General features: G+C 39.1%; 1 protein-coding gene across 1 annotated transcript in view; it reads left to right on the top strand.

Moving 5' to 3' along the window:
• The first annotated feature begins 26 nt into the window (after positions 1-26).
• CNTNAP5 (contactin associated protein family member 5) overlaps positions 27-17,228 on the top strand; it is an 868,401-nt gene continuing 851,199 nt past the window's right edge. The window contains exon 1 of the mRNA XM_007964645.3: positions 27-472. Coding sequence (XP_007962836.3) covers positions 391-472 — 82 coding nt within the window. The 5' untranslated portion in view covers positions 27-390. The remainder of the gene's footprint in view (positions 473-17,228) is intronic.

Genomic DNA, 17,228 nt, shown 5'->3' with positions numbered 1-17,228 from the left:
AAGGAGCTGTCCGCCACCCCGGTGCTGATTCCAGCTCTCGCGCCCGAAGAGGTGGATTTGGCTGTCCACCGAGCTCCGGCGCCTGCCGTTCTAATTGGGTTTGGATTTGCACCGTTAAGGAGGGGGGAAGAGAAGGAAGAGGCGGGCGAGGAAGGCGAGTCCAGCTAGCGGCTGTTGCGGGGACCGTAGCCCCAGCTGCAGCTCCGGAGACTCCCCCGCTACGGTTTCGGTGGAGCGTCTGGGCACGGGATGGTGTGAAAGAGCAAGTGCCTCTCCAAGGGGGGGTGGGAGGGGGTCAGGCCGTGCAGAGAAGAGAGAGAGCGAGAAGAAACCGCGGCTGGCGACTGCGAATTTGGGATTCCATTGGGAGGGACCGCTCACTCGGGGGAAATGGATTCTGTACCACGGCTGACCAGCGTTTTGACTTTGCTGTTCTCCGGCTTGTGGCATTTAGGATTAACAGCGACAAATTGTAAGTACGAGGAGCTGGGGGCGGGTAGGTGAGGTGGAAAACGATCGCATTCAGATAGACAATCAACTGTCTAAGCGCACTCGATTGTGTCTGCTTTGGGCAAAGGAAACGGAAAAAAAAAAAAAAAAGCTAATCAGTGTGGTTCCATCACTCCAACCATCCCAAAAGTTAGCAGAGCTCAAATGAGCCATCCCTGCTGGATTTCCTGCCTTCTTCCGTTATCGCAAAGTTCAGGGGATAAGGAAAGGTTTCTCTTCCCTTAATCTCCTGCTAGCTCCGCGTTCCATGCCTGCATGATCTCAGCCAGGGTTTTTTCCGGAGAAGGGCCCCCGGTTCAGACAGAATGCACTGGGAGCTGAGCTTCCTGGGATGGAGATGCTCCTAGCCACCGTGCTCGGTGACAGTGCCTCATCTCCGAATGCAGTGCCTCGGATTTGCAGTATACCGAGCACCCCACCATATGTGGCTCTGCGTTCTGCCCTAAGCAGAAGGCTCCAGTTGGGGGTATCCTGCAACCAATGGGCACCGGTTTAACAGGATTGGGAGTTTTGGCCTAAGAGTCATGGACCACTGTAGTCAACCACAAGATCAATGGCTGCCCCTATTAGAGGAGGAAGAGCTTTGATGCATACCCCACCCCAAAAATCTTTGTGCTTGTGAACCTTAATGAGTATGCACTAAGTGTACACTCTGTCGTCCAAGCTGTAACCTCAGCAAGTGCAGGGCATTTAATTTAATAGGCAGGAAGGCTGGACTCCCGGGGATCCACCAACTGCACTATATATTTAAAGAATCCAGTCCGTCAAACTTGAATAAATCTCTGGAGCTATGAGAGGGTCAGGCTTAATTTCTCAGCTGCCTCTCTAGGCAGAGGAAGTTTTTCCAGCTCTGGGACCTTCTAAATGAGAAAGAATGCAATTAAGCCATCTGTGTTGTTTCCAAAGATGGTTTATCAAGGTGCCTCAAGTTTCTGGGCTTGCTCCCATATCCCTTATCCCTGTCATGAAGCTCAGGAATATTACCCATACTGGAAGAGTTTTATTTTTTATTTTTTGTAATTTGCACTATCATGGTTAGAGAACAGTAGGAAGATTACTTACCACATAGGGGCCTTTCTACCTCACTCTCCACCCACTTAGGTCCTAGAGGACCCTGTGCATTTATCCCCAGAGTTATGTCTCAAGGGAAGATAATTGAACAAATGTAGTGTGCAGAAAAATGTTCAAAACTGAGCCAGTGTTTCTATCTGTGGTCACAAGTTTTGGAGGGCTAGCATCTACAGTTAGTCGTAATGCCTTATACCGATTGTATTAAAGTTTGTATTCTACAGGAAGGCTAAAGGGATCATCCTCTCTAAAGGAGGCTCCAAAGGGCCCTGGTTTATAAATTATTTCAGAGAATATGTAGGAGCAGTTGGAATCTGACTTTTTTTCTTTTACTTCTTCATCTCCTTGTCTTCCACCTCCTTCTTTTTCTTCTTCTTCTGTGAAATTGTTCCCGTGTTGCTTTAGAAAAAGATCTAAGTGGTTAGTAAGAAGAAGTAAGGCAGTGCTGGGCTGGTTTCTCCACCTTGTAGAACACTAGAGGTCAGTATTGTCCTAATGATACAAAGGCGTGGCAGCAAGCTAGCTGTGTTTTCCCTTCAGCACATTTACCTATCTGAGGAGAGTGAATACTTTGAAAAGCCACAAAGATGGGGGTGAGAGATAAGGGTAAAATATACTCCATGGGCATATGGCTTTGGACTTCCTAATGCAACACCTTTGCTTAAGAGCCGGTAAAACAAATATTGTAGAATAGCATTTATTTTGTAAATTAATTGAATTGTGGTTCATGTGTTTTAGTAATGCTCATAAAACCTAAATGACATGGATTTAAGACTCATGCTTATCATTACCGATGCAGTAATAAAGATAATTCTGAACATTTAAAATGAAACTTTGTGATAATGAGCTTTAGTATTTTATCAGTGACAGTTTAATTTCCCCATTTCCAATCAACATTTCAATTGAATGCTCGCTGCTTGCTAAATATTTTAGGGTCAATGTTCTTAAGGAATAATCATTAATGATCATTATGCTGTACAAAATCTATTAATTGAGTGAATAATAGAACAGCGGAAAAAGATTAGCTCTGAACTTGGTATATTTTGGTGTCTTCATAACCTATGATGCAGAAGCTCTAAGAAAAACGCATTAAAATTCCACAATTCCTTTAGATTTCTACTGACCACACTCTTTATTCATTAAATATAAGACTTGGATTTATTTTTATCTATAATCAATATTTGTGTACATATATTGAACATTAGCAGTTTCTTTTCAAATAGTCACTTTATAAAAGTTTATTTGGAAAATTTTTTTACAAGATCATTCTTCCTATATTTTGAAGTAATACTTTATGACATTTGTGACAATAGCCTTGAAAATGGATTATTAACCCAATATTTTCCATGGTATATAGTTACACTTGTGGACTTTCTTCAGGTATTCATAACTTCTAATTGTTTTTATTATTCTTATAATAATATGTTGTTGGTGGTTGTCATTGTGGTGTGGTGTGTATGTGTGTGTTTTGTGTGTGTGTGTGCACGTGCACTTACATTTCTCATAATCTGACCAAAACTTGGGCTTTTAACTTCAAAGGAAAGATGAATGCTTGCCCAGTTATAGATTTTGTAAGTTTCTAATTAAACAAAATTAAAATAAAATCAGGTTAGAAGGGCCAGCTTCAGTACAGGTATTATGAATCTTTGCAGAGAACATAATTACCTACCAGTAATAAAAACTGCAGAAATTCCCTCATTTCTGATTTTCAGGATATTAAATAGCTATAATTCTTCCTTTGGATTTACCCTGAGGGAATTAGTTAACTTTGAATGTAGATATAGTAGGCCAATGTTTAACAAAAAGTCATTTTACATATAATATTAACTCCTTTGACACAAGAAGTGATATGAGTTGATAGTTGGTTACAGTGAAACTGGGAGTTAGAAGAGCTGAGGAGTTCTAGCCCTAGTTATGCCACAGCTAAGGGTTCAAATACTTGTTACGTTATTTAACCTTTTAGTGCTCACAGGCTTGAGTATAAAACAGCAATTTAGGTATGCATCTGCTCCAAAACAGAACAGCAGGTACATATATTACTGAGAAAATTATTTAAATGTTAAGTATGTTAAAAGACGATTACAGTGATAGAGTGTGCATTCAGAAGATAGCAGGAATGCATGGAGCACATATGGTGTCATTACTTACTATTTTTAACAATAAGTATAGGTTGTGAGATTATAAAGAGCTTTAATTTTGAGCAATACATCACTTTGAATGATTTCCAAGCACAGTATCTAAATTTGTTCCTACATATTAGGGTCACACAAATACAGCCTTGAGAGAGGGATCAAAAACTCTTCATTCTAACTCATTCATCACATGTGGAATTTCATCTAAGATATATGAGAATGTCAATCAGATTCATAAGGCTCTTCAAATAAGGAGATGCACTTTGAGTTATCTGAAGCTTATGCATAAACTCAATCAATAGGTAATATTCAAAATAAACAAACAATCAGTCTGGTTTTTTCAGCAGCAACTTTTTGTGGCATTTACAGTCGGCACAAGTAAAGGAAGAACTATAATGCTCTTTTGGAAGAGTCTTAAAGATTTTCCTTTAGTTGAATTGGCTTATCTTTGACAATACATATGAGCACTTTTTCCTTTCTCTTCCCATAGTCCCCCATCTCACAACTAAATTTATATTTCCACAATTGGGAAATGTATACCAAACCCTAGCCTAGCAATTTCCACATGAGTTCAAAATTATGAGAAAATTAGTTTTATTACGAAAACCTTACTCTCTCCTTGATTTATTTTTATTCTAATGAGTGACTATGCTCTTCATTGTAGTTTTCTTTCTTTTTCCTTTGTTCCTCTGCCCAATTTCATTTTTTTCATTACTGGATCCCAGTTTCCCTTTACTGAATCATTTTACTTCTTAATGCCCATTTGTTAAAAAAACAAAGTAATGTGATATCATTTGAAATGCCCCTAAAACCTTCATTTGGTGATTCAGAGTCTTTGAGTTGATAAGGCAGAGCTTCACTCAAATATTGCCTGTGTATACAATGATAATTTTCTCCCTTATAATGAGAAGGTGGAGAAAAGATCTAGTTACCTACAATACCAGAGGGCAATTGCAATTCACTCAATAGTACTTTATTGAAAGGTTGCAGTGTACACATTTGGAGCCAATAATGACATTTTTAATTCATAAGGGAAGCTTTCTTCATTCATCAAAACTCTGCCACTTTGTGGATGGTGACCTTGTAAAGGTTACATAGTTAACCCAATGATCTTGCTGTATGAAATGAAGAAAATGGATTAGATCATTATTATTAACATCCTATTTACTTTTAACGAACTTTGTCTTTAAATGCTGAGGTTGCCTACTGGTCATTTGATCTGGATATTTCTGGGATGATTATATTCTCACATTGTAAAGCAATTATAATTAGAATAACAACATAGTAGGGTTTTAATTCCTACCAACTTCTATCACTTACCTCTTACCTCATATTGTGTCCACATAAATTATCAAGGCAGCACAGCTAGGTATACTTACAGATCCAGTTTACAGATTAGTATATTCAAGGTTAGCAGAAGTTAATGATTTCCTCAAGATCACAAATCTAAGCAATAAAAAGTCAATATCTGGACCTATATTTATCTATTTTCAAACACCAAACTCTTTGCAAGATATGAAACTCATTACAAAACATTCACTTTGACATTGTGTGTATACATATCTGTGGAAACTTGACATGGGTTCTTTATGGTTAATTTCTGTAGCTCTACCCATGGCAAAGGGCATGAGAGTAGCAGTTCCCACCATGGCCAATTCCTGAGTCACATCTAAAAGAAAAAAAAAGTGGAGATCTAGATTTGATGCAAAATGCTAAACAGCACAATGACCAAAGATAAGAGCCTCATCTGGATGAGCACTTGGTGCTTTATATTTTCATGAGCTTGGATTTAAAAACTTGATAGGGAAAGGACACAGCCTTGATGAGGACTTGTGAATCCCTTTCGTACACATACACACACACACACAGTACCATGAAAGGCACAAGTTGACATTACGGCTTCTAAGTCTACAGATGTCAGACCAACAAGTATTAATTAAATAATAGTTATGAATTCCTTGTCCTAGCACAGGCCTGGCCCTGATCTGACTAAACCTCATCTTCACCATTCCTCCTACACAAATTTATGAAACTCCTTCACATTCCACAAACAAGCTCTGTTGTCTCAAATCTTGCATTTATTTTCATAGACTGCCTGCTTGGTCTAGAAATACCCTTTTTCATTTGTTATCTCACTCTCTCCCTACTACACACACACACACACACACACACACACACACACACACAGAGAAATATTTTTCTCAGGCCTATCAAGGGCCCCTATATATTACATTTCCATAGCACTAACAAATCTTGTCTCCTCAACTAGGATGCAAAGTTCTCTCATGGTCATATTTTATTTGAAAGTCTATATTCAATTTCTAAAACATTGAGCAAGTGAAAGGATGAGAGAATAAATGATTGGCTTCCTGCTAAGAATGCTTATTTCTAAACTGAAATTCTCTCTTGGCTCTATCGCTAGAGTATTACTTTTAAAATTTGTTTTATGTCTATTTTTGAAACAAGTATAACTCACTACTGTTTTGGAAAAGCCAAGAAGCAGTTAGCTGTTAAATGAAAGAACAGAAGTTTGGATCACCTGATTGGATGCGGGAGCTGAAAAACAAGCCCCTGCACCTATGGAAGCTTTCATATTTCCATGACTTCATTGCTATGATGGTCTCATTTATGTATCACATGGCCATTTGTTCCTAACAGAGGAAGCCTCTCCATCCACTGACATCAGTATCAAGTTGCAGCCAATTTTATTAACTTGCTTTATGGAATTTTAATGAGCTTTGCTTATAGAATCTAAAAAAATACATAATCACATTTCTATAAAAACTATTTTATAGCCCAAGGATCAGTATACAATGGAAAAGTTTGGATTACATTCAATGGGGCTTTATTAATAAATTATTGAAAAGATCTCTTTTTTTTAATTGCAAACCTACATCATACCCTGATAACATGATTCCATGAATCCCATGTCATCTTTTTAAGCTGTGGTCAAAAGCAGATTTAAATGTTAATAGTTTTGTGTGTGTGTTATGCATTTGAAAAAAATATTTTAGAACTACAGGTTCTCTTTCCTAAACTCAAGTTTGTCTATGAATCTGGAAAAATAATAGTGAATAAGAAAATGTAGTCTATAACCTCAAGCAGCTTTGAACACTTGCTTGTTAGAAAAATAAACCTTCAGTCATGTCAGAGTGTTAAATGCTATGATAAAGGTAAACACAGCATGCACTTTAAGGCACAAAATGAGCATCTCATACTGGCTGGGGCATCAAAGTACACTCTTTGAGGAAAAACAAATTCGTCTAAGATTTCAACAGTCAGACTTTGTTAGCAGGAGAAATGGGAGGGGGGCAGTTATTACTTGGTATAGGGATAGAAGAAAAAAACAGAGTTGTAGGTAAGCATGAGAGTCTTTTATTTTTAAGGCTATGGAGATTCATTGAATGTTTTTATACATGTAATGATTATAATTAGATTTGTTGCTTTAAAAAATTACTCTGTGAAGGATAGAGTGGAATAGACCAAGACTGGTGGTAAGAAAACCAGCTAAGAGATGATTACAATAACTGAAGTGACAATTAGTAAGACCTTAAGAAGGATGGATACATCAGAATCTGCAAAAGTTACACAGCATTGGAAAAAAAATAATGGCCAAGTATATATGAGCTAGTAAACTCACAGAAGGTACAGATTGGTGGTTAAAATGTATTCTATAGCTGTTTCCATTGTTTTTGACAAATGAGAGGGATAGATGCTAGAGAAGGTACTCAGTTCTCTGAAATGAAGTTCTTCTCTGGGAATACCAAACGACCATATTCTCAGTGCAGTATATTTCATATTTGCATGACATTGTATAGCACATGCTGTCTGTATCCATCATCCTGATGCATCTTCTAGTCTGTAAATTATGCTGGATTTTGTCAGCAGAGTGAGAATTAGTCATTAAGGAATGTGTAATTAAACCTCAGCATCCCAGTTCTCATTCCCCCTCTGACAGGGGGGTAAACCAGGGATCATTACTGCTATCAGGGGCTGCTCAGTGGAAAGAGAAACAAGGGGAAGTTGGGTGTGCTACGCTGATGTGCTATCATTGGTAATTGATTTGCTGGCATAAATTCCATGTCTCTACATTTCTAGTTGCTTTTGTGCGTATTCTTGGGGGTTGATTAATGCCATCTGTTCACTGGATCAGCTGAATTGATAGAGTTTTAAAGGATGACAACAGTAATGTTGAAGATAGAAAGAAAGTGAAGGGAAATGCCAAAACACTGCTCATGATGTATATTATTTTTAACTATTCACCTTTGGAAGCAGAAATATCCTTCTAAAGGCAATCCAAAGCAAATAGCAGTCTAAAGAAATGTGCCAAACAGACAAATGTTATGTAGGTATTAGTCTAGGCCACTATTTACTGAATAGGTGGGTTCAGTTGTATCTCTTTTTTCCCCTCCCTCCCTTCTTCTTAAACCTTCTTCCTCTCTTTCCCATTCCTTTTCCTCTGTCTTGTGACCATGTGGTTTGTATATTATCATTAACTTTTCCCTGAGATGATGATTCTCTTCTGGATGTAAGATAAAAGGAGTAAGAAGTCTTTGAGATTCCAGTGCTGCCTTGCTAAACGACACGGGCGTAGTCACCAAAAGTGAAACTTCCAGGCAAGACCTGTTACTGATGCAGGCCAGACATGAGCCTGGTGCCCACAGGGAACCTGGGAAGGCCCCTTGATTGCAATGCCCCATCCAACTCTGTCCCCAAACAATTTGTCTGCCAACTTCATTAATTTCCTGAATCTGTAAATATGGTTGGAGTTGTGTGGGGAAGGGAGCCTTCCAATTAATATAAATAAGCTTTAAGACACAGAACACCACTGAGTATAGGAAAGTAAATCTATACTGTACTTGACAGAGAAACAGACCTTTTCCAGAAAAAAAAAAAGTGTGTAGGGAAGAGATAGTACTGGGTATCTGGAAAAGGGAGGATAATGTTTTAAATCTGGAAGGAGAAAGAACAGGGATGTTCTAGGTATGCAAAACAAGTGTTGCCACTTTCCTATTTTTGTCCAGGCTGAACCCCTCCCTCATATTACATGACCAAAAGTGCAGCAGACGGCCAATGGGGAGATGAAAAAGGACAGTGAGAGGGGCATATGTCACACAGTTTGGGATTGATTTAATTCTCGTTCTGTGAATGTGTTCTGTGGATACTAACATGGATCTTGCAAAGTCTGCAAGTATGAGTGACTCTGCATAAAATACATATAATGTGGACATCCAATCATTATACCTGTTATAATTATTAATGAAACTCAACATGGATTTTTTCATAATAACATGATACAATGTAGGGCAAGGACAGCTACATTTCCATTTTCAAGCAAAGTCTGGTCCACTTCCCCTTCATCTGGGTAATGGGATGGGTGAGTCACTGCTAAGACAAATAGAAATTTGTTCTCATTTTATCTCCCATGTAAACAGTCTATAAGTAGAGTCTACCTCCACCTGACAGAGAAACATCACCATTCTGGATCCCTCACTTGGTTCCTGGGCTGGGTCATAGCATGATCACTGCTTCTAGGCCTTGGCCAGTGAAGCTGCTTGCTGAGGAACTCACAAAAGGAGCCCCATAAGAGTAGGGGAAACAAGCTTCATCTCGAGAAGTAAGGAGCACAGCCCCTCCCCAAAACTGAACAGGCCCGTGGAGAAGATGTCAGCATATGGCAGAAGGATCCTTAAACAGACCTTAAGTAAACCCATGATCTTGTGAAGGAGTGTGTGTGACAATGTTCTCAGCTCCCTAAGACCGCCATTTGCAGGAGATTCAGGCAGATGGACCTAGAATTGTAAAGTAGAGAGAGCCATGTTGCCTTCCTGCGTACTACTGAAGTCTGTTTCTGGTAAATAAGGCATAAGTATTCCTATTTTCTTGTTGATTTGGGGTTAAAAATCAGGTGCTGCATCATAATTCATGAGTTATTAAGACATGTTATCTGTGACTCCTCCCTCCCCTTCCCTCCTTCCGTTCCTCCCTCCCTCCCTCCCTCCCGTCCCTTCCTTCCTTCCTTCCTTCCTTCCTTCCTTCCTTCCTTCCTTCCTTCCTTCCTTCCTTCCTTCCTTCCTTCCTTCCTTCCTTCCTTCCTTCTTTCCTTCCTTCCTTCCTTCCTCCCCTCCCTCCTTCCTTCCTTCCTCCCCTCCCTCCTTCCTTCCTTCCTCAGGTATTTTTGAAATGCCTAGTGCCCATCCATTTATCTGTACACTTCTGAAATCTTTTTGTTCATGAGAAAACAGTTGATGAGAAGAAAAATTAAAATTGCCATCCACATAGCTCCAGAGAAAACCACAACAAAAGGTAACTGTATCATCTCAAAGCAAGGTCATAGCACTGTGATCCACCCTTCCGTCATTCCTTTACTCTTGCTCCATGTACGAAGCATCTCTTATTTTTTAAGTCTTTTCTCCCTGCTCCCTTATCTTTGATATTCTTCCCCAATATTCTGATCTGCCTTCTTTCTAATCCTCTTTTCTTCCTTCTCTTTCCTCTCCTCTCTCTTCCCCATGTTCTACTCTTTTCCTTTCTTTCTCTCTTCTTCCTCTCCATCTCTCCCTTCTACCTCCCTTTCCTCACTCTTCCTGTTGCAATTAACTTTTCTAAATGACTTGTTTTTACGTTTTATGGCCTAAGTTAATGCTTTTCAAACTTTTCCACTGAAGTGCTGCTCACCGGAAAATAGAGTGCATGGGAACCCAGGGGATTCTGAGAGCTCAGCTTCAAATGGCCACTGAAGCATGTAATTTCTTGAATTTTATCTTCAACACTCAGGCAAATTTGCATTCAGCTCCATATTATATCCATGTTTATATTATAATAAAATATTTTCCCCAAATCCCCAATTAAAATTGATGACCCAAGTTTATTAACTTAACCCATGGCAGAGGGCTGCATAATCCCAGGGGCACAGGCTTCAGTTTTTTGGCTCTTTCTCCCTATTTATGTTTTCCAGTCTTCCTGTATCACAGAGTCCTACTTTGTGGTCTCTCTTCTCATCTCAGAACAACAGGTTGCTGCATTTCCCATGATCAACTGTTAATCTGTGAACTGCATATTATGATGAATCAATAATGGGGAGTAGGAAGGACTTATTAATTCACAAGAGAAAAAGGAAACCCACAGACTGGCATAGTGAACAGAAACAGAGCCTTTTGGATGGGCTCTGGTAAAAAGAAACCCCAGCCCCACCCCAAGTCTTCAGATACTGCTTGCCCCTGTTACGGTCACCTGGGACTATGCTGCCACATCCATGAGTTGTACCTTTGAGTGAATGAGCTCTGTCAGTTTACAGTAATGGGGTCAACCACAGCAGATGCTTTCTGATTGGAGATAGGCTGAAACCACCAGGATATTAAAAGATTAATGCCTCTGATTCTACAACAACCAGGAACCCTGTGACACAATCCAAAGAAATGAAACCAAGCAGATTGGAATGCTGGAACATTGGAGATTAGAGATAAAGTTAAGTAATGTGTTTCTTTCTCAGCAGGGTTTCAAACCTACACTCCGTGCCAAGGTTGGTACTTGGTAAGATCTTACTCTATTTATTATCACAGTCCTATGAGACAGTTGTTCTTTTCCCCATTCTAGGGTGAGGATATACTGGCTTGGATGGTGTGGTAATTTACCCAAGATTAAATAGCTATAGGTGGTCACACTGGGATTTTAACCCACTTTTCTCTGGCTCCAAAACTCGTACTTTAAAAAGTTTTATCTGCTGTTTTGTTGAACTCAACACAAAGGCTTAGCTGTTGTTAAACTCCAGCAGATAATTCATCCTAGCAGAGACAGTCTTTCCCTATCATCCAGGGTGAGAAAAGCCTCGTGTGTCTAGACCCACAGATTCTGCCCCAATGTTCAGGCCATCTTATTCCAGTCTTGCAGAAGGCTCCTTCTCCCTATCTAGAAGTCACTATGGCAACCAGTTCCTATAGGTTAGCTGTTTATAAAAGTTGCTTGTATTGCTCACTAAAGCTTTTCATCAACTTTTGGTGGCCAGGCGTCATGCCTTCACTAATGGCCTTGTGGATTCCATGATCAGTGCCCACTATGAGTGTCTGTTCCTGAGACTCCCCGGTCACTAAGTGCAGTATTTTTGTCACTACATAATATTTCACCCCGAAGAATACTGCAGCCCTAGAATTTGTTACATGGATTTTATCTCTAAATTCTGCTCTCCCATGTCCACTGTAGCGTTATCTACAATAGTCAAGTCATGAAACTAACATAAGTGTTCATTAGCAGATTAACAGATAAAAAGTGCACAGTATAAAAACACAACAGAGTACTAGTCAACCTTGAAAAAGAAGGAAGTTCTGTCATTTGTGACAACATAGATTAACCTGGAGGACATTATGCCAAGTGAAACAAGCCAGTCACAGAAAGGCAAACACTACACAACTCACTTATGTGTGGAATCTAAAAATCTCAAATTCATAGAAGCAGGAGGTAGGATGGTTGTTGCCAGCGGCTGTAGTTTGTAGGGAGGAATGGGAGACATCGGTCAAAAGGTGCAAAGTTTCACTTAGAAAGGCGGAATAAGTTCTAGGGGTCTTTTGTACAGCAAGGTGACTATACTTAAAAATAATGTGTTATATACTTGAGAATTGCTAAGAGAGTAAGATTTAAATATTTTTACCATTTCACACTGTATACATATATCAAAACATTATGTTGTACTCCACAAATACATACAATTTATATAGACCAATTAAATAAACAATACAATTTTTTACTAATTAGAAAAACCTTATTCCTGACACTTAGATAATAGTTTCAAACAAGGTAATTATTGGATACATTCAAATCTGTTCTTTGTCTTTACACTGATTCATCCCCAGATCCAGACTATAAGCTCTTTTTACCCAATAGGGATAAGCAGAAGGTTAGGTTTGACAAGTGTATACCCAATTTCATTATTTTTCATCACTGGCTATCACTGACTAGTGCCAAATGATGGGCCCCTGACCGACTGCCTTCAGAGCATTTCCTTGGTAGGGAAGGAACAGTGCTTGTACATACCTGCTTTCATTGTCAACTGCATGGAAAACCACAGCAGTACATGCTTTGTTTTATTCTCAAGTTCTCATGAGTCTGTCCCTCAGGCTTGCTCATTGACTTGGTTGCGAGGCCTGTCTTTGTGCCTCCTGTGTCTTCTATTTCAGCTATCGTCTTGACTCAGTGGACCTTCTTGTTTGGGTTTAGAGAGGCCAAATAATTTGCTCAATGTCCAGTGCCTTACGGTCTTGCCTGTCTTCTGCATCAAGCTATCGAAAAAGGACACAGAGTATTCTGAGGCTGTTCACACTGAGGCAATTAATCAACGCAGTGTTCTAGCTCTCAAAAAGAATTAACCTTTCAAGGAATAAAGCCTTAAATATTTAAATTTTATTTGAAAAGCAGAACCTTTGGGTTTACTAAATGAAATCTTACATCTGATTTTAATATGTAAAATAAATTACAAGAGCAGCTTTGAAGAAAATAGAGTGAAGGGCCTAGAATCCTACCACTCAGCCTGCCCTTCTTCTGATTCTTCATGTAGGTACCATGTGAAGACTTCTGCCTTATTCTTAATTGCAGGAATCTCTAAGACTACAATTTCACGGAAAAGTGACTAGGCACAAGAACGTTTTGAGGAAGAGTGGGGATGGAATCCCTCCTCAGTCATGGTCCACGCCTGTCTGGTGCACAGCAGCAGAGCCACACTGGGTGTGCCCCACCTGGCTCTGCTTGCATTGGCCAACGAGCTGATGTCCAGGCTGGTAAATACTTCAAACATGATCTCTGCCCTAAGTTACACTAAATAAGCAGGCGCTTTATTCTAAACCATTGCAAATCTGATATATCTTACTATTTTATGTGAGTGTCAGGGCAAGGCATTCTTACTGGAATTTACTGATTTGAAAAGATGGTAGCTTGTCAAATACTTGTGTCCTAATCTTGATATCCTTAGTTGATGGTAGCTATTTGTATTTTCAATCATTGTTTTGTGAAAGCCCTTGCATTATCTACCTGTATTCCAGGCATTCCCTTGGGACCTCTTCAAAAAAGGGAATTGCATGTTAGCTGTGATTAAATTGCCCATATAGAGCACAGTAAATGGCAAAATAACTACTTAATACATTGAACTGAAGCACGACAGGTTAGGTGAAACCCAAACACAGGCAGCAAGCCTGGATGAGGGATATTACGGGGCAAACCCCTGAGTGTACAGTGCAGTGCTCCCTCAACCGCCTCAAGCCTCTGTCTCCCAACATCTGTGAAATAAACGGACCTTTGGGCTCCATCAGTGAGGCCCTCTCAGTGCTCCCTAATGTTAATGAATGTGAGTAGAAGTGATGAAAATATACAAATAAAATAAAATTGTCACACACCTGGATTCAGTCTTGATTTCTGATTCTGGTCAGAATGTTAACTTTAATCACATCTTTGAGTGTTTACTTAGAGTACCATTCATCACAAAATCCTTTTATTTAGGTCTACACTGTGCTCTCTCCTCCCCCCCGGGTGAACCCCAAATGACCCTGCTTTGTATTTGTAATAAAATTTAATATAAGTAATAATTTAATACAGGAAGGTTTATTTAATGGATTACTCAAAATAATTTAATAATATTAAATAGTATGCACACATATATATGCATACACAGATTTTTTAATGATTTCTTTTTAGATTTTTTTCACGGTTAGTGCACCTGGTGGAATTGTACATGTGCATATCTGCTATGTAAACCACTTGTGCCGGTAACTGTCAAGATTTATTATCCCCCAAGGTCAATATTGACTTGGGTGTCACCTTTGTGAATATTTACCTCTCCAGATAATGAATTGAAATGGGCATTTGGATGGAAATTAATATCTACTTATTTTCTGAAATCAAATGCTGTCGGGAGGTGTGCAGACGCGCTCCACTGTGGCTGCTTGTTTCAGGGTGGCGTTCAATAAGCATTCTTTGCATTCTGATTTACTGTGGTTATTTTTATACCTCTTTCACATGGTTCTTTTGCCTAACAGATAGACTGTGAACTTCAAATGTATTCAGCTTGACATTTCAGTACCACAATCAGGAGATCGTGATATTTGAGCATATGGATAATAAGTACACATTGGATTAGTGAGCACCTTGGCCTGGGAGTTTATTTAGGCCAAGATACTGTTACCTGAAAAACACAAAGCTCCTTCAACAATTGTCTAATTATATAAAGAATACGGAAGAGACATAAAATTACACAGTCGTTCCATTGGTTTTGAGGTATTGATTTGTCGTTTTGAGATAACCTTACAGTATGCCACGTGTCTTGTAAATATAATATATACGACTCTGTGTGCCTGTGTGTGTGTGTGTGTGTGTGTGTGTGTGTGTGTAACAGTGCTTCTTTACTGGCAGAAGACAGACATCTTTGGTAGACAGCTTTTAATATATCAAACCACAAATTCTAAAATTGTGAGACTACAATAGAAATATTTCCTGTTGTTCTTATTATAACTGTTGTATTAATTTTGGATATGGGTCACAATATACACACAGAGAATTGTTCAAGCTTAAAAGAACTAAGGCATTTAAATACAAGTATAATGGTGACAGTTTCTGTAATCTGTTATATATGAGTGGAATGCAAATATTCATAGGCAGTGCATTCTTGGTTTTGTCCTTTACAAACAAGGAGTATTAGTTTGTCATCCATGCAAATCTTTTGTAGCCATTAATGGTCTGATAAAAGACCTGGACTTAGGCAAGCATATCATAATTAAGCACAGACTGTGGCTTAGTAGTCAAGGGAATAAACCACTGTGAAAATTCATTAGTAAAGTTAATCCAAAAAACATCTGAGCAACTGAAACAAAATCAATTCAAGGGGAGAATGTATAACTCTATTGATGTTCTCACCCTTGTTGATACATTGTTTAGAGTAAAGATTTCTATGTCTTCTGCATAAATATCAATTTTTGTTGGCAAATTCAATTTGACTTATTGGGTTCCTATAGCTAAGTGTTTTGTGGTTCATGGGGAAATGATGTCATTTTGTGTATGAGGAAATAAAAATACCTCACTTGATGGCCAAAGTCTCATTTTACACACCATCCAATCCTCAGCCCAGGTTAAGCACTAATGCCAAGATGGTGCCAGTGGTTTTATGTGCTGGGAAGGTTTGAGTCCTAGAAGAAGCCGAAGACATCGGGAAGTTTCTTTGTCCATTATTTGCACATGTATGGGCACACATGCCTACACACAGCAGACGTATACACATGCTGTCAATTAATTTACTTTGTGCCTCTTTTTTTAAAAAAGGAATTAACGTCGAGTCAGATTAGTGGTTTTCAATCAGATGTAACTTTGCCCCAGGGGACATATGGTAGGGTCTGAAGACAGTTTTGGTTGTCACAGCTCGGGGGTTGCTACTGGAATCGAGTGAATAGAGATCAGAGATATTGGAAAGGAACATTCTACAACGCACATTGTATTATATGCCGTCTTTTGTCTCCCACAACAGATAATCATGTAACTCAAATGTGAAGATAATCAAGGGTTGAGAGACTAGTTTAGATCTATTAGTGATTTATGCATCATGATGTGTCAAATATATGTGTATATACACACACACACACACACACACATTTGAGACAGAGTCTCGCTCTGTTGCCCAGGCTGGAGTGCAGAGGGGCCATCTCAGGTCACTGCAACCTCCAGCTCCTGGGTTCAAGTGATTCTCCTGCCTCAGCCTCTGAATAGCTGGAATTACAGGTCTGAGACACCATGCCCAACTAATTTCTGTATTTTGAGTAGAGAAGGGTTTTCACCATGTTGGCCAGGCTGGTCTTGCACTCCTGACATTAGGTGATCCACCTGCCTTAGCTCACCAAAGTGCTGGGATTTACAGGCATGAGCCACCATGTCCAGCCAATGAAAAATTTTAAAAAGAGGTTTTCTTGCAGCATTTAGACGTATAGAAAGAGATATAAAATAGAAGAGCAATGTGATGGCATACATTTTCATCCTGGTTCTGCTTACTGGCTGTGTAAATTCCTCTTTATTATTTCACATTTTTTTCCCAAAAAAGGTGATGATACCCTTCCTATTTTCTATTGCGAATAACATAAGATAAAGAATATTTTTAAGAAGCTGTAACCATGATTTTGCTGAAATCATATTTATTATAATTTTCATTATTTGGAGGAGTAATAAAGGCTGTGCTGTCCTCATAGGCTTTAGACAGACAAGGATAACACGGAGGATATGGGCACAGTGAAAGAGGGACTGAGGGCACATATCCTGGACTGGGGGTACATCTCCCGGAGTAGGAACTGCAAAGGTACATTTTATACCAGTTTTAGGTTTTCAAAGGGTTTTTAAGGTTGGTTTAAATTTCTACCTCTGTTTAAAAATTATCTAGTCAGTACACCTTTTGGCAGGGTGCCATGTGCTATAATGCAATCACTGAAGTCTGTTCATAGTAAAGCACTTTCTGTCAATTTCTTCTTTTTGTAGGCCCCCTCTTGCATAAGCATAACTATC

Source organism: Chlorocebus sabaeus, chromosome 10, assembly GCF_047675955.1.
Source record: "Chlorocebus sabaeus isolate Y175 chromosome 10, mChlSab1.0.hap1, whole genome shotgun sequence".
Taxonomy (NCBI): Eukaryota; Metazoa; Chordata; class Mammalia; order Primates; family Cercopithecidae; genus Chlorocebus; species Chlorocebus sabaeus.
This window is presented reverse-complemented; position numbering and strand designations above follow the sequence as displayed.